This window comes from Symphalangus syndactylus, chromosome 8 (genome assembly GCF_028878055.3).
Source record: "Symphalangus syndactylus isolate Jambi chromosome 8, NHGRI_mSymSyn1-v2.1_pri, whole genome shotgun sequence".
NCBI classification, from domain to species: domain Eukaryota; kingdom Metazoa; phylum Chordata; class Mammalia; order Primates; family Hylobatidae; genus Symphalangus; species Symphalangus syndactylus.
Genome location: NC_072430.2, coordinates 41,111,508 through 41,135,635, shown reverse-complemented (window position 1 = coordinate 41,135,635; position 24,128 = coordinate 41,111,508). Strand labels below are relative to the sequence as shown.

Here is a 24,128-nt window from a genome sequence, read left to right as displayed (position 1 = left end):
TTTTTTTCCTTATGCTAATAATGAGTAAATAGGATTCTCCATCTCTGATTCTTTTAATAGGAAATTAAAAAAAAAAAACCTTCATGTACTGCTTAGAAGGAATGCTTATTCACAGGCTGTAAGATGGGTTTCATATTTCTTAGCCATCATAATAGAAGGATCCTCAAAGGCCACTTTGAGAGAAGCAAGTACACATTTTGTAGGTTTACACTTCTGTCGCATAACGGTATGTTGTTTTGGATTTCTATAGCAAAGTGCAGGCCCGAATAGCATTCTCTGCCTATCTCCAGCATGTTCAGATTCGCCTGATGAAAGACAGTGGAGGTCAGACGTTCAGTGCCAGTTCAGCTGCCAAAGAGGATGAACAGATGGTGAGGCTCTTCTTACTGGAACCTTTTTACTTTCCCTTTTTCTTTCTTCTTTCTGTTTTTTCTTTTTTTCCTATTAGGGTAAAGTGCAATGTATTTTTCTGGTGAAAGAATTATTACATAAGAAAGTTTTTAGGTTTCTTATAAATCTATACTTATAAGATTTATATATACTTATTTCTTATACTTCAATGTGAAGCAGATCTTTGACCTGGAGCTATGTTCATTACACCATGTAGTGAAGGCATCAGTGTATTTCATTTTGAAATGGAAATTGATTTCTCATTGGATGTGAAGCCCTGTGCAAAGCCCTTTAAAAGAAAATAACAATTTACAGTCTTTTCTCAAGCAGCCTCACGTTATTAACTCTGAGGTAGGCATTATCATCCCTGTTTTACAGAAGAGCAAACAAAGACCTCAAGAAGCCAAGGTTCCACAGGTTATATGTGATGAAACCAGAACTTGAACTCAGTTGTACTTTACTTGCTCCTCCATTGCTTTCATGCGTTGTAAAGCGTTTATTTTCTGTCCTGAGGAGTCAAATTAGCTCTTTGAAAGTCATCACCTTATCATAGGCCCTGTCAGAATGCACCATCCTCCAAGTTGGTATTTTTTACTTTACTAGTTGTAACCTCATAAGATTCTTAGATTGCTGGAATCAAACTTGTATAATCATTTTTACTGTATATCAGTCATTTGAACATTGCTGGGATTCAGTATTTTAGGACAGTTTAGTGTGTGTGAATCAGAATGATGGGGAGCTTTAAGCTGTTTGGTAAGGTCAGAGCTTATAGAAGAAGCCACAGCGCTTCCATATTCTTTTTTTTTTTTTTTTTTTTTTTTTTGAGACGGAGTCTCGCTCTGCCACCCAGGCTGGAGTGCAGTGGTGCGATCTCAGCTCACTGCAACCTCCGCTTCCTGGGTTCAAGCTATTCTCCTGCCTCAGCCTCCCAAGTAGCTGGGATTACAGGCACCCACCACCAAGCCTGGCTAATTTTGTATTTTAAGTAGTGACGGGGCTTCTTCATGTTGGTCAAGCTGGTCTCGAGCTCCCGATCTCAGGTGATCCACCCGCCTTGGCCTACCAAAGTGCTGGGATTACAGGCATGAGCCACTGCGCCTGGCCCCATATTCTTTTTAATAACAGGGATTTGTCACCAAAAGGAGAGGGGCCTTTAAGTCTGAGAAAGCTGCATTCTTTGTTCCACTCAGTGGTGACCTTACTATAATTTTAGTCCTCCACATACAAAAGGCAAGTCTTTATGCCAGGCTTATTGTAAAAACATGTTGGTTATCCCAGAAAACAACTTATGAATTTAAAGTAGCCAATGGAACCCAGAGATAAAACCTTGTGTGTTGTGAATAATCCTTCAACCATCAGTGGAAAATGTTAGCTCTGCTCTTTCCAAGTGGAAAATTGAAACTGCCTTTTTGAGAGTCAGTTTGTCTGCTCCACTGTGAAAAAAAAATGTTTTAATATAAAAGCTTAAACCACCCTATAGTAAAGACAGCAGAGTAGAACTATGAAATTCAACCCTCTGGTTATGAGGCTGTTTCACTTATGCTGGAGTAAATTGGCACCAAGGACAATGAACCAAAATCAAATTCAAGAAGAAAAAAAAAATAGTTCAAAAAAGAATAACCACTGCAGATGCTGGCTTGGAATTCACACAGTATTTCTTTGGGGCTTTCTACAAGAATATTGAGGATCATCACTGCAAAACTTAATATCAGTTCTGTGAATTCTTTCTTGAAAATATATCTAGGCTGGGTGCGGTGGCTCATGCCTGTAATCCCAGCACTTTGGGAGGCTGAGGCGGGTGGATCAGTTGAGGTCAGGAGTTTGAAACCAGCCTGGCCAACATGGTGAAACCCCATCTCTACTAAAATACAAAAAAATTAGCTGGGTGTGGTAGCACGCACCTGTAGTCCCAGCTACTTGAGAGGCTGAGGCAGGAGAATTGCTTGAACCTGGCAGGCGGAGGTTACAGTGAGCCGAGATCACACCACGGCACTTCAGCCTGAGTGACACAGCAAGATTGCGTCTCCAAAAAAAAAAAAAATATATATATATATATACACACACACACACACACACACACACACACACATATATGCACACACACACACACACATATATATATATATATAGAGAGAGAGAGAGAGCGAGAGCACAAGAGCGCAAGCCCTACCCCATTCCCTGCTGATTGCAGCAGTGGTCTTGCTTTTGAGGAAGGTAGTTGTAGAGTTGGCTTCTCCGTTCCAGCTTAGGTTAGAGATTCCTTATCTCATAACTCACAGAAGGCACATCAACAGAACGTCCCCAAATTTATCATCTGAAGGCAGTTTTATTGTGGTTTTTGGACAACATCTTTAAGGCTCTTGGCCTTATAAAATCTCTCTTTGAAGCATTTATGATTTCATCAGTAATCTGATTGGTATCTGTTCAGATTTCAAAATCCTTTGCCCCCATCTTCTGTGAGATGTATTCTTTCTTTCCCTTAATAACTTTCCACTGTGGCCTCCTTGACAACCCCCAACTCTAAAAGCTCCCTTATACTTGGGGAAGAAAAAAAGCTATTACCTTTCAAACTACTGTGATAGTTCTTTCTTTGCCTTAATCACAACACTTTTAAAGTCATTGGTTTCTACTCTTCACGTATATTTTTCATTACCCATGCATTTTCTTAATGTCTTGTACTCTCTTTATTGAAATTGTTTTCTTGAAATTATCCCTCAGTGGTCAGATCCAAGGCCTTGTCTTTGTAGTGGGCCTTTCCAGCTCCAGCCTCTTGGAAGCATTTGACATGGAACCCTTTCTTCAGTTGGCCTCCATGACACTATTTTCTCTTAATTTTCTTTGTTTTTTTTCTTTTTTGAAATGGAATCTTGCTTTGTCGCCTAGGCGGGAGTGCAGTGGCATGATCTTGGCTCAGTGCAACCTCCACCTCCTGGGTTCAAGTGATTCTCATACCTCAGCCTTCCAAGTAGCAGAGATTACAGGTGTGTGCCACCACCTCAGGCTAATTTTTGTATTTTTCGTAGAAATGCAGTTTTACCGTGTTGGCCAGGCTAATCTCAAACTCCTGACCTCAAGTGATCTGCCCACCTCAGCTTCCCAAAGTGCTAGGATTGTAGGTGTGAGCCACCATGCCCAGCCTATTTTCTCCTGGTTTTCTGTGTTTCTGGTGTTTCTAACTTGTTTTTTTTTTTTTTTTTTCTGATACTTCGTCATCTTTTCTATCTCTAAATATGAATATTTCTGTATTCTCTGTCTTCTCATCTTTGATACTTTCATCTGCTTCCACAGTTTTAGTTTCTACTACCTGTCTTTGAATGCTACCTTCCCTAAATAGTACTATTTGTGTATGTACTATGGTACTTTTACAACTACTACTTTATTACATAGTTATTTACATACATACTTGATTTAAATTTTCTGATTGCCACCTTATTGAGGGAGTAAGTTTCTTTCGTCTTTGTTTTGTCTTTCTATATGCTTCTTATACCTAACCTGTTTGCTCTGGGTCTTGTTTGTTGTAATGTGTAATATATGTCTTCTTACATCTCTGTTATATAATCCCTTTATAGCTTGTCTTCTGTTGCTTAGCACCATCCCTCCTTTTCTTTCTCCCATGACTCTTTAATTTATAGGAGCTGGTCGTTCGTTTCCTCAAGCGAGCATCAAATAACCTCCGGCATTCACTGAAGATGGTATTACCCAGCCGACGATTGGCACTTCCGGAACGCAGAAGAATCCTGGCCCACCAGCTGGGTGACTTTATCATTGTATACAACAAGGTAGGTCTTTTATCTGTTAGTCTTGTGCTTTGGATTGCCATACACCGTCAGAAACAGACTAGATAGAAGCCTCTGTCCAACTGGATGGAGATGCTCTTCTTCTGTTCTCTGGCATCACCATCCCTTGTGTATTACTGTTAGGGGAAGCAGGACCCCACACCTTAAGCCAGCTGGTCTGAAAAACTATTTATTACTTTTGAAGGCCCAGTGGCCATAGTTAATTCTTAATTCTTATCAAAAGGCATATTCCTTTTGAGCACTGAGATGAATCCTAGGCTGTGTGAGCCTGCACGGTTGTTAGTGCCTGTAGAAAGTGGCAAATTGACCATTTGAGAACAAATTTGAGCTGTGGATTGAATGTGATGACATATTCTTTCTTGAACAAGTTATACTTTCATCTTTACAACATTTTATACATTACAGAATTTTACAGTCAAGCCCAAGAAATATACTATTTAATTAGAATATTTTGCAAAGCATTCTATATCCCGGGATCTCAGAATGCATTAAAAATATTGTTTGGGGTATTTGGGTTTGGGAGGTTTGGTCAGTTTGCAGAAGGAAAAGCTGATAGAAATTTAAATGGCTTTTCTAAAGTTGCATGGAATTGTTAGTAGAATATCAGTGCACCAAACTCATAGCCACAATTTACTCCAGATCTGTTGAGAGTTTTGTTATGTAAGTGAAGAATTTATTCAGTATGGAAGCTGGTATGAGAGTACCTTCCAAGATCTGTCTTTCCTCTCCTAATTGGAACAAAATACTGTTCTCTATTGTCATATTGTTAAAGCTACAAGGGTGATCATAGATATTACTAAGCTACTATAAAAAGCTCTTAAATCAATGGGCTGTGTAAGTAGAAAGTAAAAACATGATTAAAATTTACATTCATTCTGCAACTTTTACTTGGGAATTTCAAAATGTTTTATAAAATCATGGCCAAAAGTAATATATCACATTTATAGGCGGCAAAAGTACATACAAGAATTAAATGTCTTTACTATCAGGACAGATTAACTCAAGGCTATTGAAACTACATGAAGAAGTGCATTATTTATTAGGATTTTTTTTATCTTGTTTTTCTGTGGGGTTTGGGCACTGGGTAGGAAACAGAACAAATGGCTGAAAAGAATTCAAAGAAGAAAGTTGAGGAAGAAGAGGAAGATGGGGTGAATATGGAAAACTTTCAGGAGTTCATCAGACAAGCAAGGTAGGAGACATTCTTGACTGATAAAAGCTGTCTTATTCCATCTTCCATAATGCTCATTGAGTACCCAGCATTCCTTTGTTTCTGATACATGGATGTGAATGAAATCACTTTTAAAGCCGGGCACAGTGGCACACCCCTTTAGTTCTAGTTACTTGGGAGCCTGAGACAGGAGGATTGCTTGAGCCCAGGAATTCAAGGCCAGCTTGGGCAACATAGTGAGACCCTGTCTCTAAATGATGAAAAAAGAAATCATTCTCAAAAGAAGAAAAAATTGTATGGGCTTGGCCTCTCCATATCTTAGCCAATTATGTTGCTATTTTCATGGCTTCAGTTATCAAAACATTACTGCTGGGTAGCAGGGCTGTAGTTCTCAACAGCCTTCAGAGTACACATCTCTTGAAGTCACAAGAGAGCCCTCTGGAAAGTTGAAGTTAGAGGCATCTCATATTTACTGGGTCTGAATTTGTCCCTGACCTACTCATGAAGTAGAAATGACCAAATTTTGCCTACATTGAATAGGCTGAGGAATTTGCAATTTCTCCACTCTGTGAGGGTTACACCTAATTTATATAAAATAGAACAAGTTCTTCATGCTTAGGGTTGGCCTTTAGAAATGGAAAATCTCGATATTCATCTCTCTATCTTGATAAAAGTCAGCCAGGCCATTTTGTCCATTTATGTTGGCTTACAAAGGAAGAGATAACAAAGGCACTTAATTTTAAATCTTGTAAAACTTACACTGGAGGATTTTTTTCTAAATAGAGAGATGTGCAAAACCATTAAAATAAAATAGGATAAAAAAACAGTAAACCCCATTACTTAGGCTTCAACTGGCAAAGTCGCAAATAGGGAGAAAATCAGTAGAAAATCTACCCTATGTTATTTGTGAAGTTAAATGAGGTAGGGGTAGGGGCTTATCAATCACCAGCATAATATAATCTTTGTTTAATACCTTTTACAGACCTCACTATCATGCGCTTTACAGCAAACAAATATATCATTTTGTAGGAGTCTATAATTGTATAGTGTTATTTGTTGACATTTTTGAGTCTTAAGTAATATGATTGATAAAACAGGTATAGAAACAGCTTCTCTCATCAACGTTATAAAAACAGAAAAGGATTAAAAAAAAAAAAAAACAGATTGTGTCCAGAAAATAGCTCTACTTTTTAAAGCTAAAAGATAATTTTCAGGTTTATCCTAAGGATCTTCAAAATCTCTAAAATATATATTTTTAAAAACCCAGCCTTTAAAAGAACACTATTTCCCAAGCAATTCTAACTGGATACTAAAAATGAATTATAACATACTGTTAACTAATTATATAGATTTGGAGATAAAATGCATTGGAACATAATTACTTCTGATTGGGGATGAGGTGTTGATTATTGGGAAATAATGTGGTAACGTCAGTTCTTTTATTAAGTTTGGTTTGAGTACATGGATACTTTTCAGGGCTGGTAAATTCAAATACCTGCTGGAGTCAGACAGGAAAACATAAATTATGAAGTGGGCAAAGGATAAGACAGACATAAAGCAGCTTGTATTTTGACCAACCATAACCTTTGCCTTTCAGTATTCTGTGAAGGGCCAAATAAAACACACTGACAGGCAGAGGTTTGCAACCTCAGCTGTAGATCTTTGATAGTCACTTGAGAGACTTATCTTGTGGCAATTTGGCTACTTCGGAGACTTTGAGGTTTACGCTGAGATTCATAAAGGTGGTTTCTAGGTTCTGGTTAGAGTGTGTTTTCTGAAGATGGGATATAGGTTCTCTGTGATAATACAGGCATACTTCACTTAATAGCCGCTTTTCTAGAACATAGCCAAGCTTCAAGAAAAAGAAAAGAAAAAGGCCATTGAGAGGCTGCTACAGATGTTAAAGTCCATCTGTGATATGTTCACTAGAAGAATCCACTAGCCCCTCCTCTGTTCCCTTATACTTTCTATTTTGTGGCTGTTCATAAAGAGCATATAATTTCAGTAATTTGAAGTGATTTAGAGATGTTCTGCTTTAGTCTTGTGCATTATATAGATGGTTAGGGAATTCTATGGTTATTGGTGGATTTCCTTATTTCTGACATAGGCAATGAAAATGACAAGTGGCTCTTTAAGTGAAGATACTTCACTTACCTAGAAGTGAGCTGAACAAACTGTAAAGGGCCAGATAATAAACATTTCAGACTCTGTGGGCTACATATGGGTGGTGGTGGTTCTTGCTGTTGTTGTTTTGTATATTAAAAATATTTTTTAAAATTTTTGGCCAGGGCCATAAAAACAAGTCGCTGGTCAGGTTTAGCCCACAGTGTGTAGTTGGTTGCCGCTTGTTCTAGAACGTGGCTGTCCAATAGAACTTTTTGTGGGTGACTACTGAACACTTGAAGTGTGGCTAGTTTACGGAAAAGAATCTTTAATTTAATTTGAATTTAAATAGTCACATATGGCTGACTAGTTGCTACCATATTAGACAGTGTAGATCTAGAAAATTCACTGTGAGATGAATAAAGCCTTATGCTTTAAATTTTTTAGATTGCTTTCATTTATATTTTATTTTAACCACCTATTAATAGGGAATTTTCAGCTTGTGCTTTTCGTTTTTCCCTTTTCCATCTTGCTCTGTTTTCATAATAAAATCTGGTGGAAAGATTTTCCAGAATAGCTTCCTGTCTGACCATACTTTTTCTCCTCATTTCAGTGAGGCTGAACTGGAGGAGGTGTTGACTTTTTATACCCAAAAGAACAAGTCTGCTAGTGTCTTCCTGGGGACTCACTCTAAAAGTTCTAAGAACAGCAACAGTTATTCTGATAGAGGGGCAAAAGGTGGTAAGTATGCTGGTTAATGAACGAAAAATAAGAAGAACAGGTGAAGAAATGAGAAATGCAAAGGAGAATGAGGAATAATGTGTTGGCTAAGCACTAATAGTCCCCAAGGTAATGAGACTTTGCAGCATGGGGAGGGGGTGGAGAATGGGGGACAGTACTTTTTGTCCTAAAAGCAGAAGAGGGGCATGGTCTGATTTTTTTTCATGTTAATTAACAGCAGAGAGCTTTTCAAGAAAAGCTAATAATAGCTGATATTTAGTGAACACTTATCTTTCTATCTGCTGGACATGGTCTTATTTTTTACCCCAAAACCATATAGAGTGGGCACTACCACAGAACCTCTTTACAGATGAGAAAATAAGCTAAAAGAGACTGAGTAACTTGCCCAAGGTTATTCTTTATCGTGCAGGGACAAGGAATTTGATACATAGCCTGCCTGACTCAAAGTTTGTGCTCTTGATATACTCTTCTGTCTCTCTTAATGATTATTTCTGACTCTTGTCAAGTTTGTTACTTTCTCTAACTTAACATCATTGGCATTTTGGGCAGGAGAATTCTTTGTTGTGTGGGGCTGTTCCATACCTGGTGGGAAGTCTAATATACTTGGTTCCAAGCCTGACATGCCATTAGCTTCCGTCAGCTGTTGTGATAATCCAGAATGCCCCTACATGTTTCTAAAACTTCTTACTGCTGGGGAATTCCATGGTTGGGGATTTTGGAATTGAATATGGATGTGGCTGTCTAGCTCACGTCATCATGATAAAAAAAAATAGCAGTGACGTTCTGTTACAAACAAAGCTCTGTGCTTTAAATGTAAAATTAACTTAAAACCTAGATGGAAGCCTAAGGCATAGGTAATCAACCTACTGATTTTGTCTGCTAAGTACTAGATTCAAAGATGGAGACTTCTTCCCTGCTCTTAAGTTATGATAATCTAATGTGGAAATAGCCAGGAAGATTGGTCATTTAAAATGTGGAATGAATTTTCCCAAAGAAACAGTGTTAATGTTTTAAAAACTAATTTGGTTCGTAGGCCAATCCACATAAGCCTGTTTAACTCACGGTATGATTGAATTATTGTATTACTGGAAGTCCTGATTCCAGCCCTTTTCTTTGAGTTTTTCTAACTTCATTCACCTGTTCATTCATTCCTTCTATACTTTTTTTTACTTGGCACCTATTATGTGTTAGGCATTTTCATGGTTGCTAGGGATACAATGACGAGGACTGTCACAGTCTTTAACTTTATATAAAGTTTATTGTCTGGTAGATAAAGTCGGGTAAGTGAATAGAAGAAGAAAGCTGGCAGAAGCTCTGAAAAGCTCCTATAAGAGTTTTGGCTAAGGGAGACAAAGGAATTCTTGTAATAAGGTTGGAATAGAGAAAAGTGTGCTAATTTGGGGAGGTAGGGGCCTAGATGGGCATTCATCTAGTAACTTCTCGCCTGGCAGTAATGTGGAAGCCTTAACAGCACGTAGTGGCAACATCTTTTATACTGATAGGTCATTCAAAATTCTAGGGTTTGTGTTTTAAGGACTACCTTTACATAAGATCCATACCTGTGTAAACCTATTAAGGTTAACTGGCCGGGTGGGGGGCAGTAGGAAGGCGTCCATCAAGGAAACAACATTATGACATTTGATAATATAGTATCTGGACTCATTTCAAACATGAACAAACAAGTGTGTGACAGTGTTACCACTGCTATTGGCGATGGAGGGGAGAAAATTCCTATGTCTTTATTCTTTCACTCTGAGAGATGATCTATAAAATGGCCTTTCTTAAGTTTTTGTATGATTCTAGCCCTTGACAAAGATTTTGGAATATTTTTATATATGATTAGCTCTGGCTATTCCATTTCAAAATTCTATAGTGGAGAAAACATTGGTTATTAATGTCAAAATTGATTAGAGTGATACTATTATTGAATATACTGATCAACCTATCTCCAGTAAAACTGAGGAGTTTAGGCCGGGCGTGGTGGCTCACGCCTGTAATCCCAGCACTTTGGGAGGCCGAGGCAGGTGGATCACCTGAGGTCAGAAGTTCAAGACCAGCCTGGTCAACATGGTGAAACCCCGTCTCTACTAAATATACAAAAATTAGCTGGGTGTGGTGGTGGGCGCCTGTAATCCCAACTACTCAGGAGGCTGAGGCAAGAGAATCGCTTGAACTGGGAGGCAGAGGTTGCAGTGAGCCGAGATCGCACCATTGCGCTCCAGCCTAGGCAACAAGAGCGAAACTTTGTTCAAAAAAAAAACAAAAAAAAAAAACTGAGGAGTTTAAGATACAGAACCATCGTAGTATCCAGGTATTATGCCAAGAAACAGTGGGACCGCTCTTGCTGTCTCGGGGTAGCTTCGCTGCTCCATACATATTATAACTTCTTGGCTCCAGGGGCTACCACCAACCAACGTGATCTCTTAGAACCCTCAGTCTGACTTCCTGGCGTAAGCATCTGACCGCCCTTATTATTATTGTTTTTTCCAGATAAGCCCTAGCTTGTTGGCTGTCCGTGGATGGCTGCCCTGGGTTTAGGTACCTTTCCCTGGTTCAGTTAACTGTAGCTGGGATTGGGAATAGCTGGGAATCAATTTAATTGGTTGCCTACTCCTTAGGGCTGTGGGTGTCTCCATCTTTGGAAAAGTGTGATGAGACGTGCCATGTTTCCCAGCATTGATTAACAGTTGTGTTATATTTTTGGAAATAAAATTATGTATAGAACAACGGACTTGCAGTTGATTATAAGAGAGTCCAAGCTTAGTATTTCTTATTTCAGATCACCCTGAGACTATAATGGAAGAAGTGAAAATAAAGCCGCCTGAACAGCAACAGACAACAGAAATTCATTCTGATAAATTATCTCGTGAGTGATTTCAAACCTACCTAGATTTGCTGCTCTCTGATAATTCTCTAAAAGAAGGAAATAGTCATCAGATATTAAATATTTCTAAAGCATGGAACATTACCCCAAAGAAATATTTTTCTTTGTTTTTCCTTTTCCCTTAGAATTTTCTCTTATCTATTGATAAGCTATTTTCCTTCCAAAGACTTTTTCATTTTCTTAAGTTTAGAAATTCTGAGTGCATTCATTTTTCCTAGAAGGGTGAAAAGAAGGGGGAGAGGAATTAGCTGTTGCTAGTGGAGACTTCATCTTGATGTCCTAATGTGTGTGAAACATGCCTGCTCTGTTTCATAGTGGTAGTCCCAACTCCAGCTTTTAGAAAGGAATAAAAGTAAATTCCTATTTCTGTTGCCAGGTTGTTTCTGGTAGGCAAAAATCATTAAATTTATGATGAACACTCATTAAAGTCTGTATTTTTCATGATTTCTGTTTCATGCCAAGATTATTGTGATATTTATGTTTTAAAAATATTTATGTTTTATAGAGATTGTATGTTTGTTTTTCCTATATTGATGTCTTGTTTTGTTTTGTTTTTAATAGGATTTACCACTTCAGCAGAAAAAGAGGCAAAATTAGTTTATAGCAATTCCTCCTCTACTCCTTTCTCTGGTCCTACTGCTACTCTGCAGAAAATTCCCAACACCCATTTGTCATCTGTTACAACCTCTGACCTCTCTCCAGGGCCTGGCCACCATTCTTCTTTATCTCAAATTCCTTCATCTATCCCCAGCATGCCTCACCAGCCAACAATTTTACTGAACACAGTCTCTGCCAGTGCTTCTCCCTGCCTACATCCTGGGACACAGAACATCCCAAGCCCTGCTGGCCTGCCACGATGTCGATCAGGAAGTCACACCATTGGCCCCTTTTCTTCCTTCCAAAGTGCTGCGCACATCTATAGCCAGAAACTGTCTCGTCCCTCTTCAGCAAAGGCAGGTGAGTGAGAGAATGAAAGACAGTCCACAATGTGAGCTCCTCCCCAGCCCCAGTAAAGAAAGAATGTCATCTCTTACCTTTGCCTTTTTTTAAATTTTGAAACGGAAACAGACATACACTGCATTGTTCTGATGTGACTAAAGAAGACTCTTGCATTGCATCTAGTAGCATGCATTCATTGACATAAAAGGAAACAGGACCTCTTTTAGGTACTGGAGATAAAGAGATAAATCTGACAAGGCTTCTGTTCACTAGGAGCCTACAGCCTAGTCAAGAGATTTCCTGTCACAGATAACCATAGACCTATGAGTGTGCTATATGCATTCTCCGTGCTTCAAATAGTTATTCCCAACATCAGACAAGTTAGTTTTTAAGACAAGAATGACCTGAATAAATAACCAAAGAATTCTTAGAATAGGATATATCATTTTAACTGCAATAGACCTATATTGTCAAGTTTGTCCTCCATTTTTTAATAACAGCTTTATTGAGATATAATTTACATTCTATCAAATTCACCCTTTTAAAGTGTACAATTCAGTAATTCAGTGGTTTTATATATATATATATATGTATATATATATTCACAGACTTGTGCAATCAACACCACTATCTAATTTTAGAACATTTTCATCATCTCCAAAAGAAATCCCATACCTGTTAGCAGCCACTGTCTGTTTCTTCCTCCCCCAAGCCCCTGGCACCCACTGATCTGCTTCTCTGTTTTTACAGATTTGTCTATTCTGGACATTTTTATATAAGTAAAATCATATAATAGGTAGTCTTTTGTGAATGGCTGCTTTCTATTCTGGACATTTTATATAAGTAAAATCATAATAGGTGGTCTTTTGTGAATGGCTGCTTTCACTTAGCATAATGTTTTTCAGGTTCATGCACGTTGTAGTAGGAACTTCATTCCCTTTATGGCTGAATAATATTCCATTGTATGGATATACCACAATTTGTTTAGCCATTAGTCAGTTGATGGGCATTTGATTTGTTTATACCTTTTGGCCATTATGAATAATGCTGCTATGAACATTTGTTTGTAAGTTTCTGTGTGGACATATGTTTTTATTTCTCTTGAGTGTATAGCTAGAGTGGAATTGTTGGTTCATATGATAACTTTTTGTATTTCCTCTTTTTGAGGAACTTGTAAACTGTTTTCCAAAGTGGCTGTGCCCTTTTACTAACAGCAATGTTTGAGGGTTCCAGTTTCTCCCTGTCCTTGCCAAAACTATGAGTTGTCTCTGTTTTAGATTTTCACATCCTAATGGGTATGAAATAGTATCTCTTTTTTGTGGTTATGATTTGCATTTCCCTAATGGCTAATGATGTTGAATATCTTTTCATTTGCTTATTGGGTATTTGTATATCTTCTTTGGAGGAATGTCTATTTAAATTATTTGCCCTTTTTAAAATTCGTACATTTTCCTTTTTATTGTTGAATGTAAATGTTCTTTATATACTCTATATAAAAGCCCTTTGTCAGATAGGATTTATAAATATTTTTTCCCTACTTGATGGTTATCTTTTCACTTTCTTGAAGCACAAAAGTTTTAGATTTTAATGATGTCCAATTTATCTGTTTTTTTCTATTGTCACTTGTGCTTTTGGTATCATATCTGGAATACTGTTGCCTAATCAAGTGTCACAGAGATTTCCTCCTCCTTTTTTGTTTTTTTTTTTTTTTTTTTTTTTTTGAGACAGATTGTTGCTCTGCTGCCAGGCTGAAGTGCAGTGGCACGATCTTGGCCCACTGCAACCTCTGCCTCCAGGTTCAAGCGATTCTCTTGCCTCAGCCTGCCGAGTAGTTGGGACTACAGGCACATGCCGCCATGCTCAGCTAATTTTTGTAGTTTTAGTAGAGGTGGGGTTTCATCATGTTGGCCAGGATGGTCTTGATCTCTTGCCCTTGTGATCTGCCCGCCTCAGCCTCCCAAAGTGCTGGGATTACAGGCGTGAGCCACCGTTCCCGGCCCCTCCTATGTTTTATAGTTTAGACTCTTACATTTAGGTCTTTTGTCCATTTTGAGTCAATTGTTGTGTATGGTATGATGTAGGGGTCTAATTTCATTCTTCTGCATGTGGATATTCAGTTATATCAGCATCATTTGTGGAAAAGAGTATTGTTTCCCCATGGGATTGTCTTGGCACTCTTCTCAAAAATCAATTAATTATAAATGTAATGGTTTATTTTTAAGGCCTCAGTTTTATTCCATTGATCTATGTGTCTGACCTTATGCCAATATCACATTGTCTTGATTGCTACAGCATTATAGTAAGTTTTGAAATCACCAAGGATGATTAGTTCCAACTTCACTCTTCTTTTCCAAGATTGTTTAGGCTGTTCTGGATCCCTTTCATTTTCATATGAATTTTAGGATCAGCTTGTCAATTTCCTCAAGAAAAGGCAGATGGGATTTTGATAGGATTATTATCTGTGGATCAATTTGGGGACTATCTTACCATCAGTCAGGATTTAAACACTAGTAATAGCTATGTTAAGGTGAGTTACAGCTAAGACGTGTTTTATAAATAGCCAGTCTATATTTCTTAATACCTGTTTTCAAATGCAATGGATATCTTAATATGCAGCTTGAGTCAGAGATATTAAATGGTCCACTTTAATAAGTCATAAATATGAATATATGCATATGTATATATCTGCTAATTCTGGGTGATCATTGTTCTTGTGATTTAATTTACTAAAATTGGTAATAATAATGATCAGTAATGTTCTAGTTTGAACTATTTTTTCCCCATGTAAGAAATTCAGTAAGATGAATGTCTTCAGTGGCCTGTGTTATCATAAAAACATTTTCAAAACCCTCCCTTTTGATCCTTTCCAAGAGAAGGATAGGGAACAAAAGAAGTTGGTGAGTTCATAAATATTTTCTGATATCTGTTGTGATTTCTTTTTTGACTCTTGGATTATTTATAAATATATTGTTTAATTTTCAGGTAGTTGGGATTCTTTATTTTTGTAATTGGTTTTTAGCTTGTTTCCACTGTGGTCAGAGAACATAATCTGAATGGATTAAACAGTAGTAAATGACAGTATACGGACAAAAATATATAATTGACAACAGCCTGTAATTGATTGGAGTTAAATTTTTCTGTGGTAATTGAATGGTTTTGGAATAGGAGTAAGATTTTATTTAACTATAGACTTTTTAAAGTTAAATATACAGCATCAAATTTCAAAGGTCATCACTAAAAGAATAAAAGTATAAATTCTAATGGGGAGAAGAAAAATGAACTGTGGATAAAAAACATGCAGGAACTTAGGTGTATGCAAGCGAGAAGCATAGAAAAAGCAAGAGAAATAGAAATTTAAAACATAGCAAATTGGCCGGACACCGTGTCTTATGCCTGTAATCCCAGCACTTTCGGAGGCCGAGGTAGGCAGATCACTTGAGGTTAGGAGTTTAAGACCAGCCTGGCCAACATGGTAAAACCCAGTCTCTACTAAAAATACAAAAATTAGCTAGGCATGGTGGCACTGGCCTGTAGTCCCAGCTACTCAGGTGGTTGAGGCAAGGGAATTGCTTGAACCCGGGAGGCAGAGGTTGAAGTGAGCCAAGATCACACCACTGCGCCCCAGCCTGGGCACAGAGCAAGACTCCGTCTCAAACAACAAAACAAAAAACATGGTAAATCAAGTCCAAATATATCAAGAAGCAAATAAACATAAATAGGTTAAACTTGACAGATTTTTTAAAGTTTAAAAAAATCCAACTATGTGCTGCTTACCAGAGACACACCTAAGTTTAAGGACACAGAATGTTTAAAAGTAAAAAATTGAAGAAAGAAATACCAGATAAGTACCAACCAGAAGAAAGTTGGTATTGTTGCATTAATATATGCTGAAATAGGCTTGAAGATATAAAACTTTCTTACAGATAAAGAGTAACTACATAATGACAAAAAGTTCAGTTCAGTCAAAAGTTAAACAATTCTAAAAGTGTCTGCACCTAATAAAATAGCCTCCAAATGTGTAACACAAAAATGGAAACAACCACATGAAGAATGTATAAATCCACTGTCTTGGTGATTTCCACATACTTCTGTTAATTGTTAATACACTAAACAGATTTTTAAAACGCAGAAAGGATAAAGAGGATTTGAACAAGGTGATAAGTTTATTTATTGATAATATATAGGACTGTGCACCCAATAATTAGACAAACACCTCAAGCATACATGATATATTTATAAAAATCTGTCATATCCTACATCATAAACAAGAGAACAAATTGCAGAGACTTGGTATCACACAGCCACATTCTTTGTCCACACTGCAATTAAGTTGAAAGTCAGTAACAAAAAGATATAGAAGAAACCCCCATGTATTTCAAAATTTAAAAGAGTCAAAGAAGAAATCCTGATGGAAGTAAATTATTAAGTATTAGAACTGAATGATAATGAAAAAGCTGTATGTCCACATAAGTAGAGAGCAATGCAAGTCAGTATTTGAAGGGAAATTTACTGGCTTAAATAATTATAGTTGGTGTGCACCTGTAGTCCCAGCTCCCTGGGAGGCTGAGGCGGGAGGATTGCTTGAGCGCAGGAGTTCGAGACCAGTCTGGGCAACATAGCGAGATCCCTTCTCTAAAAATAAATAAGTAAATAAAAACATATTTGAAAAGAAGACAGGCTGGAAATTAATGTGCTAAATGTCTGGCTTTAGACATTATAAAAACAACAGTATCATAAATCTAAATAAAGGATAAAGAAATATAAAGATAAGAGCAATAATTATAGAATTCAAAAATAAGGCACAGTAGAGGGTGGCAAAGCCAAAAGTGATTTTTTGAAAAGCCTAATAAAATGGACAAACCTCTGGTGACACCTATCAAGAAAAAAGAGAAGACATGGATAAATAATATAAGGAGTAGAAAAGCAGACATAGACAATATAAATACACCCAAAATGACAAAAATAATGTAATCTTCTTAACTTTATTCCTATAAAATTGAAAGCTTACATAAAATGGACCAAACTCATACAAACTATAACTTATGTAAAATTGACTCAAGAGGATGAAGAAAGTCTGAATAGTCCTGTAAGTATTAAAATAAGTGATACAGTAGTTGAAAGTCTTAAAGAAAACATAAGAACTAGATTTATGGGTAAGTTCTAATCTTTCAAAAGGTAGATAATTTCAATATATTTTTTAAAAAACTCTTCTGGAGTGTGGAAAAAGAGAGAATTTACCTCAACTTATTCTGTATGGCTAGTTTTATCTTAATAATAGAACCAGTTAAGGACAGTATTAAAAAGGAAATTACAGACTGGCTTTATTTATTAACACAAATGCAAAAATTTGAATCAAAATAAAAGCCAGTCAACTCTAGCAACATCTAAAAGAGATAGTACACCATGAGCAAGTTTATTCAAGGAATGTAAGAGGGGTTTAACATTAGTAAACCTATAAATATCATTTGCCATATAAATATAATAGATTAAATAAAAAACCGTATTCTTCATCATAGTACGTGCAGAAAAATAATTTGATAAAATTCTGCACTCGTTCATGATGATAACTCCTAGCTCATTAGGAAGAGAAGGAGATTCTCTTAAAAAAAGGGTATTTGCCAAAAACCTACAAGAGCTATCAGCCTAAATATGGAAATGTTGAAAGCATTCTCTTTAACATTAAGAACAAGTAAGGATGCCCACTAACATTCCTTCTGTCCAGTGTTTAGTTACTAGAGATCAGAACCAACATAGTAAGATAAGAAAAAGAAATTATAAGCATAAGAATTATCCCTTCTTAGCCTTTTGGCTAAGATCAAGTGTAAGCATAAGGATCAAAAAAGAGGAAACAAAATTGTGAAATTGCAGACAATATATTGTCTACATAGAAAACAAAATAATTACAGGTCTATTTTAGAAATAGTTATTTTAGCATAAGATCAATATTTAAAAATAAATTGCTTTCAAAATTACTTGCCAGAAGTGATAGAAAACAATTTTTTGATTGTAGCAAAATATAAATAACATAAAATTTACCATTTGAATTACTTTAAGTTCAGTGGCATTCAGCACAGTCACACTTTTTGCAGCTATCACCTCCAATAAAAATGTTTTTAAAAATATCATTAATAATAGCATAAAAACTATGTCACCTAGGAATACATTTAGAAAAGAAAGGAAGTTTTATAAGACTACATTGAAAGACATAGATATTAGACATTAACAAAAATTTAAATAAATGGATAAATATACATTGTACATGCATGGGAAGACTCAAAATCATCAAAGTTTCCATTTTCATCACATTGATCTCTGTATTCAATACGGTTCCAACCAAAATCTCAACAAGTGTGTCATTGAATTTGGTAAGCCTATTCTAAAATGATAATAGAAAGGCAAAGAGCCAAGAATAGTGAGAACCTACTGAAGAAGAAAAATAAGGTAGAGGAGCACCTTATTAATATAAAAGTCATACTTAAGACAATGTGGTATTGGCAAATGTGTAGACAGATTGACCAGTGGAACAGAATAGAAAGTTAGAAACAGTCACACAGGAAGATGGAAATTTCATGTATGACAGAGATGGCATTGTAGATCAGAGGAAAGGGAGAGATGTCTCAATAAATGCTTCTGGGGTAATTGGTTATCCCCACAGAGAAAGATGAAATTAGATCCCTGCCTCACACTATTTATAAAATCAATTTCAGTTGTAAAACTTCCATAATGAAATAAAATAATAAAATAAAGGAGACTATCATTAAGAGCTTGTGGCATGGAGCAAATATAAAAACAAAAGCACAAATTGTATAAGTCAATAAGGAAAAGATAGCCCAATAGAAAAATGGTACCAGAAAAGAGGTAACATGTTCAACATCATTATTAATGAGGTACATGAAGACTACAATGGGAAGAATTAAGACACTTGACAATACTAAGTATTGATGAGGCTATGGATCAACAGGAATTTTCTTTTTTTTTTTTTCTTTTTTTTTTTTCTTTTTTTTTTTTTCTTTTTTTTTTTTAAATTTGAGACAGGGTCTCACTCTGTCACCCAGGCTGGAGTTTAGTGGTGCAATCATGGCTCACTGCAGCCTTGACTTCCCAGGGCTTAAGCAATCCTCACACCTCAGCCTCCTGAGTAATTGGGACTATAGGCCCATGTCCCCACACCCAGCTAATTTTTTGTAGAGAAGAGATCTCACTTTGCTGCCTAGTCTGGTCTCGAACTTCTGTGCTGAAGTGGCCCTCCTGCCTCAGCCTCTCAAAGTGCTGGGATTACAGGTGTGAGCCACCATTCCCGGCCCAGGAACGTTTTTATTTTGTTTGTTGGAGTGTAAAAAAATACCACTTTGGGGCCGGGTGCAGTGGCTCATGCTTGTACTCCCAGCACTTTGGGAGGCCAAGGCGGACGGATCACAAGGTCAGGAGATCGAGACCATCCTCGCTAACACAGTGAAACCTCGTCTCTACTAAAAACAAAACAAAGCAAAAAAATTACCCAGGCATGGTGGCGGGCGCCTGTAGTCCCAGCTACTCAGGAGGCTGAGGTGGGAGATTGGCGTGAACCCGGGAGGTGGAGCTTGCAGTAAGCCGAGATTGCGCCACTGCACTTCAGCCTGGGTGACAGAGCAAGACTCTGTCTCAAAAAAAAAAAAAAAAAAAAAAAAAAAAACCACTTTGGTATTACTACATAAACTTGAAAATTTACATACTTTGTGACCCAACAATTCCACTCCTAGGCATATACAAGAGGAGCTCTTCTACACATGTGCCAGCAGATGTATGCAAGAGTTTTATGGCTGCATTGTTTATAATAGCAATATGCTTGAAATAACCACAATACCCATTGATAGGGGAATAGAAAAATAAGTTGTGGTGTATTTACAAAATGGAATGTCAGACAGCAAGGAAAATGAATGACTTTCAGCTGTATTTATCTAGGATAAATCTTGGAAGAGTAGTGTTGAATAACAGAGCAAGTCCCAGGAAATATCTATAGTAGGATACCATTTTTGTAGATCTCAAAAATGAGCAAAATTATCTGGTATTTTGTTTGTATATGCATATACACACAAATATATTTGATAAAACTTTATGATTGATAAGGGGAGATTAGGAATGGGGAGGAACAACCACATAGGTTAGTACATATTGTTGATAATGTAATTCCTGGGTTGGGTAGTAAGTTCACAGGCGTTCATTACAATATGCTTATAACTATATATACAGCTATTATAAATATTTTGTATGTACTAAATAATATAGTAAACATGAAAAAGTTACAGATTTAGAAAATCAGTTGTATATGCAGAATGATCATTGTTAGCATTAATTTTAAAAAGACAGGAAATAGGTTATATTATTTCTACTTTTCTGAGTTTAAAAATTTTTTTCGAAGAGATGTGACTTTTACAGTCAGGAAAAATGTGAATTTTTATTTTATTTTGTTTTTAGAGACAGGTTCTCTTTCTGTCACGCAGGCTGGAGTGCAGTGGCATGATCATAGCTCACTGTAACCTTGAACTCCTGGGCTTAAGTGATCCTCCTGCCTCAGCCTCCCAAGTAGCTGGGACTATAAGCATGAGCCACCATGCTCAGCTGAATCTTTTTTTTTTTTAATTTCATTATTATACTTTAGGTTTTAGGGTACATGTGCACAATGTGCAGGTTTGTTACATATGTATCCATGTGCCATGTTGGATTGCTGCACCCATTAACTCGTCATTTAGCATTAGGTATATCTCCTAATGCTGTCCCTCCCCCCTCCCCCCACCCCACAACAGTCCCTGGAGTGTGATGTTCCCCTTCCTGTGTCCATGAGTTCTCATTGTTCAGTTCCCACCTATGAGTGAGAACATGTGGTGTTTGGTTTTTTGTCCTTACAATAGTTTACTGAGAATGATGTTTTCCAGTTTCATCCATGTCCCTTCAAAGGACATGAACTCATCATTTTTTATGGCTGCATAGTATTCCATGGTGTATATGTGCCACATTGTCTTAATCCAGTCTATTGTTGTTGGACATTTGGGTTGGTTCCAAGTCTTTGCTATTGTGAATAGTGCCGCAATAAACATACGTGTGCATGTGTCTTTATAGCAGCGTGATTTATAGTCCTTTGGGTATATACCCAGTAATGGGATGGCTGGGTCAAATGGTATGTCTAGTTCTAGATCCCTGAGGAATCACCACACCGACTTCCACAATGGTTGAACTAGTTTACAGTCCCACCAACAGTGTAAAAGTGTTCCTATTTCTCCACATCCTCTCCAGCACCTGTTGTTTGCTGACTTTTTAATGATGGCCATTGTAACTGGCGTGAGATGGTATCTCATTGTGGTTTTGATTTGCATTTCTCTGATGGCCAGTGATGATGAGCATTTTTTCATGTGTTTTTTGGCTGCATAAATGTCTTCTTTTGAGAAGTGTCTGTTCATGTCCTTCGCCCACTTTTTGATGGGGTTGTTTTTTTCTTGTAAATTTGTTTGAGTTCATTGTAGATTCTGGATATTAGCCCTTTGTCAGATGAGTAGGTTGCAAAAATTTTCTCCCATTCTGTAGGTTGCCTGTTCACTCTGATGGTAGTTCTTTTGCTGTGCAGAAGCTCTTTAATTTAATTGATCCCATTTGTCAATTTTGGCTTTTGTTGCCATTGCTTTTGGTGTTTTAGACATGGAGTCCTTGCCCACGCCTATGTCCTGAATGGTATTGCCTAGGTTTTCTTCTAGGGTTTTTATGGTTTTAGGTCTAACATGTAAGTCTTTAATCTATCTTGAATTAATTTTTGTATAAGGTGTAAGGAAGGGATCCACTTTCAGCTTTCTACATATGGCTAGCCAGTTTTCCCAGCACCATTTATTAAATAGGGAATCCTTTCCCCATTGCTTTTGTCAGGTTTGTCAAAGATCAGATAGTTGTAGATATGCGGCATTATTTCTGAGGGCTCTGTTCTGTTCCATTGATCTATGTCTCTGTTGTGGTACCAGTACCATGCTGTTTTGGTTACTGTAGCCTTGTAGTATAGTTTGAAGTCAGATAGTGTGATGCCTCCAGCTTTGTTCTTTTGGCTTAGGATTGACTTGGCGATGGGGGCTCTTTTTTGGTTCCATATGAACTTTAAAGTAGTTTTTTTCCAATTCTGTGAAGAAAGTCATTGGTAGCTTGATGGGGATGGCATTGAATCTATAAATTACCTTGGGCAGTATGGCCATTTTCACGATATTGATTCTTCCAACCCATGAGCATGGAATGTTCTTCCATTTGTTTGTATCCTCTTTTATTTCATTGAGCAGTGGTTTGTAGTTCTCCTTGAAGAGGTCCTTCACATCCCTTGTAAGTTGGATTCCTAGGTATTTTATTCTCTTTGAAGCAATTGTGAATGGGAGTTCACTCATGATTTGGCTCTCTGTTTGTCTGTGATTGGTGTACAAGAATGCTTGTGATTTTTGTACATTGATTTTGTATCCTGAGACTTTGCTGAAGTTGCTAATCAGCTTAAGGAGATTTTGGGCTGAGACAATGGGGTTTTCTAGATATACAATCATGTCATCTGCAAACAGGGACAATTTGACTTCCTCTTTTCCTAATTGAATACCCATTATTTCCTTCTCTGCCTGATTGCCCTGGCCAGAACTTCCAGCACTATGTTGAATAGGAGTGGTGAGAGAGGGCATCCCTGTCTTGTGCCAGTTTTCAAAGGGAATGCTTCCAGTTTTTGCCCATTCAGTATGATATTGGCTGTGGGTTTGTCGTAGATAGCTCTTATTATTTTGAGATACGTCCCATCAATACCTAATTTATTGAGAGTTTTTAGCATGAAGCGTTGTTGAATTTTGTCAAAGGCCTTTTCTGCATCTATTGAGATAATCATGTGGTTTTTGTCTTTGGTTCTGTTTATATATTAAATAATTTCTTTTTGCCAGAATTTCAGTGCTTAAATAATAGAATGCTCTGATATTATAGTGGAAAGAAGAAAATTTAAATCTGAAAGGGAAATCAGTCATTTGAAAATATACACACACCAGGGCCTGTTGTGGGGTGGAGGGAGGGGGGAGGGATGGCCTTAGGAGATATACCTAATGTAAATGACAAGTTAATGGGTGCAGCACACCAACATGGCACATGTATACATATGTAACAAACCTGCACGTTGTGCACATCTACCCTAGAACTTACAGTATAATAAGAAAACAACATGTTTTGACTAAAAATATATATAAAAAAAGAAAATTTAAGGTTATTGTTATTTTTCTGAGTATACTCGATTTTGCTTTTATCCGTTTCCCTTTTGAGCTTTCTAAGTATTATGGATGATTTGACAGTGGATGCCACAGACTGTTGACAAGTACAGTTACATAACAAGAAAAATAAGAATTATAATGAGTTTCAAAGATATATTTTTTATTCAGTAAGATTAGCAAATTCTGGGATTGGTTATTCCCCACTACGTATAATGAAAATTCTTCTTTGTGAAGCTTTTGTTATAAGCAAAAACATATTAATAAATAATGCATGTGGCAGTTTGGTAATAGAAAGAGTTTCTAGGTTATGGTAACCATTTATTTTTGTGATCATTTGAAGATAGTTTATTTCTCCTATATTATTAAAGATCCCTGGGGTTCAGTAAAGTATCTGTCGACCTGAGATTTCTCTCATTATCCTAATTTTTTTCAGGCCTTTTTTTCCTAAATGAGTGAAAACTTTTCTCTGTTTTAGCAGGATCATGCTATCTAAACAAGCATCATTCAGGAATAGCCAAAACACAAAAAGAGGGAGAAGATGCTTCTTTATATAGCAAACGGTACAACCAAAGTATGGTTACAGCTGAACTTCAGCGGCTAGCTGAGAAGCAGGCAGCGAGACAGTATTCTCCATCCAGCCACATCAACCTCCTCACCCAACAGGTACGGATGATCTGGGGTGCCCAAGAGCTCTTTGGACCTGAGGATAGAATTAATGACAGGGTACTTTGTCTTTCCCTGTCTTTACTATTCCCATATACTGATGCCTCTTGAATGAGTATTATTAATAGTTGGATTCAAGCTAAAGGATCAAGTTTTTCCTCTTCAAATTTAAAGAAAATAACTTTCTGTTACAGGCATTGTGA

At 37.0% G+C, this 24,128-nt stretch overlaps 1 protein-coding gene across 50 annotated transcripts in view; it reads left to right on the top strand.

The window, feature by feature from the left end:
- Nucleotides 1–24,128, top strand: part of TTLL5 (tubulin tyrosine ligase like 5) — a 296,508-nt gene that overhangs the window by 111,758 nt on the left and 160,622 nt on the right. For 23 of the 50 annotated variants that reach the window (XM_063644155.1, XM_063644171.1, XM_063644159.1 and 20 more), the window contains 7 exons: nt 251–371; nt 4,023–4,169; nt 5,276–5,379; nt 8,075–8,202; nt 10,982–11,068; nt 11,648–12,043; nt 23,741–23,925. In XM_063644155.1, coding sequence (XP_063500225.1) covers nt 251–371; nt 4,023–4,169; nt 5,276–5,379; nt 8,075–8,202; nt 10,982–11,068; nt 11,648–12,043; nt 23,741–23,925 — 1,168 coding nt within the window. Of the gene's footprint in view, nt 1–250; nt 372–4,022; nt 4,170–5,275; nt 5,380–8,074; nt 8,203–10,966; nt 11,069–11,647; nt 12,044–23,737; nt 23,926–24,128 lie in introns of all 50 variants that reach the window. The other 27 variants (XM_063644172.1, XM_055288714.2, XM_063644157.1 and 24 more) reach the window with 3 other exon arrangements.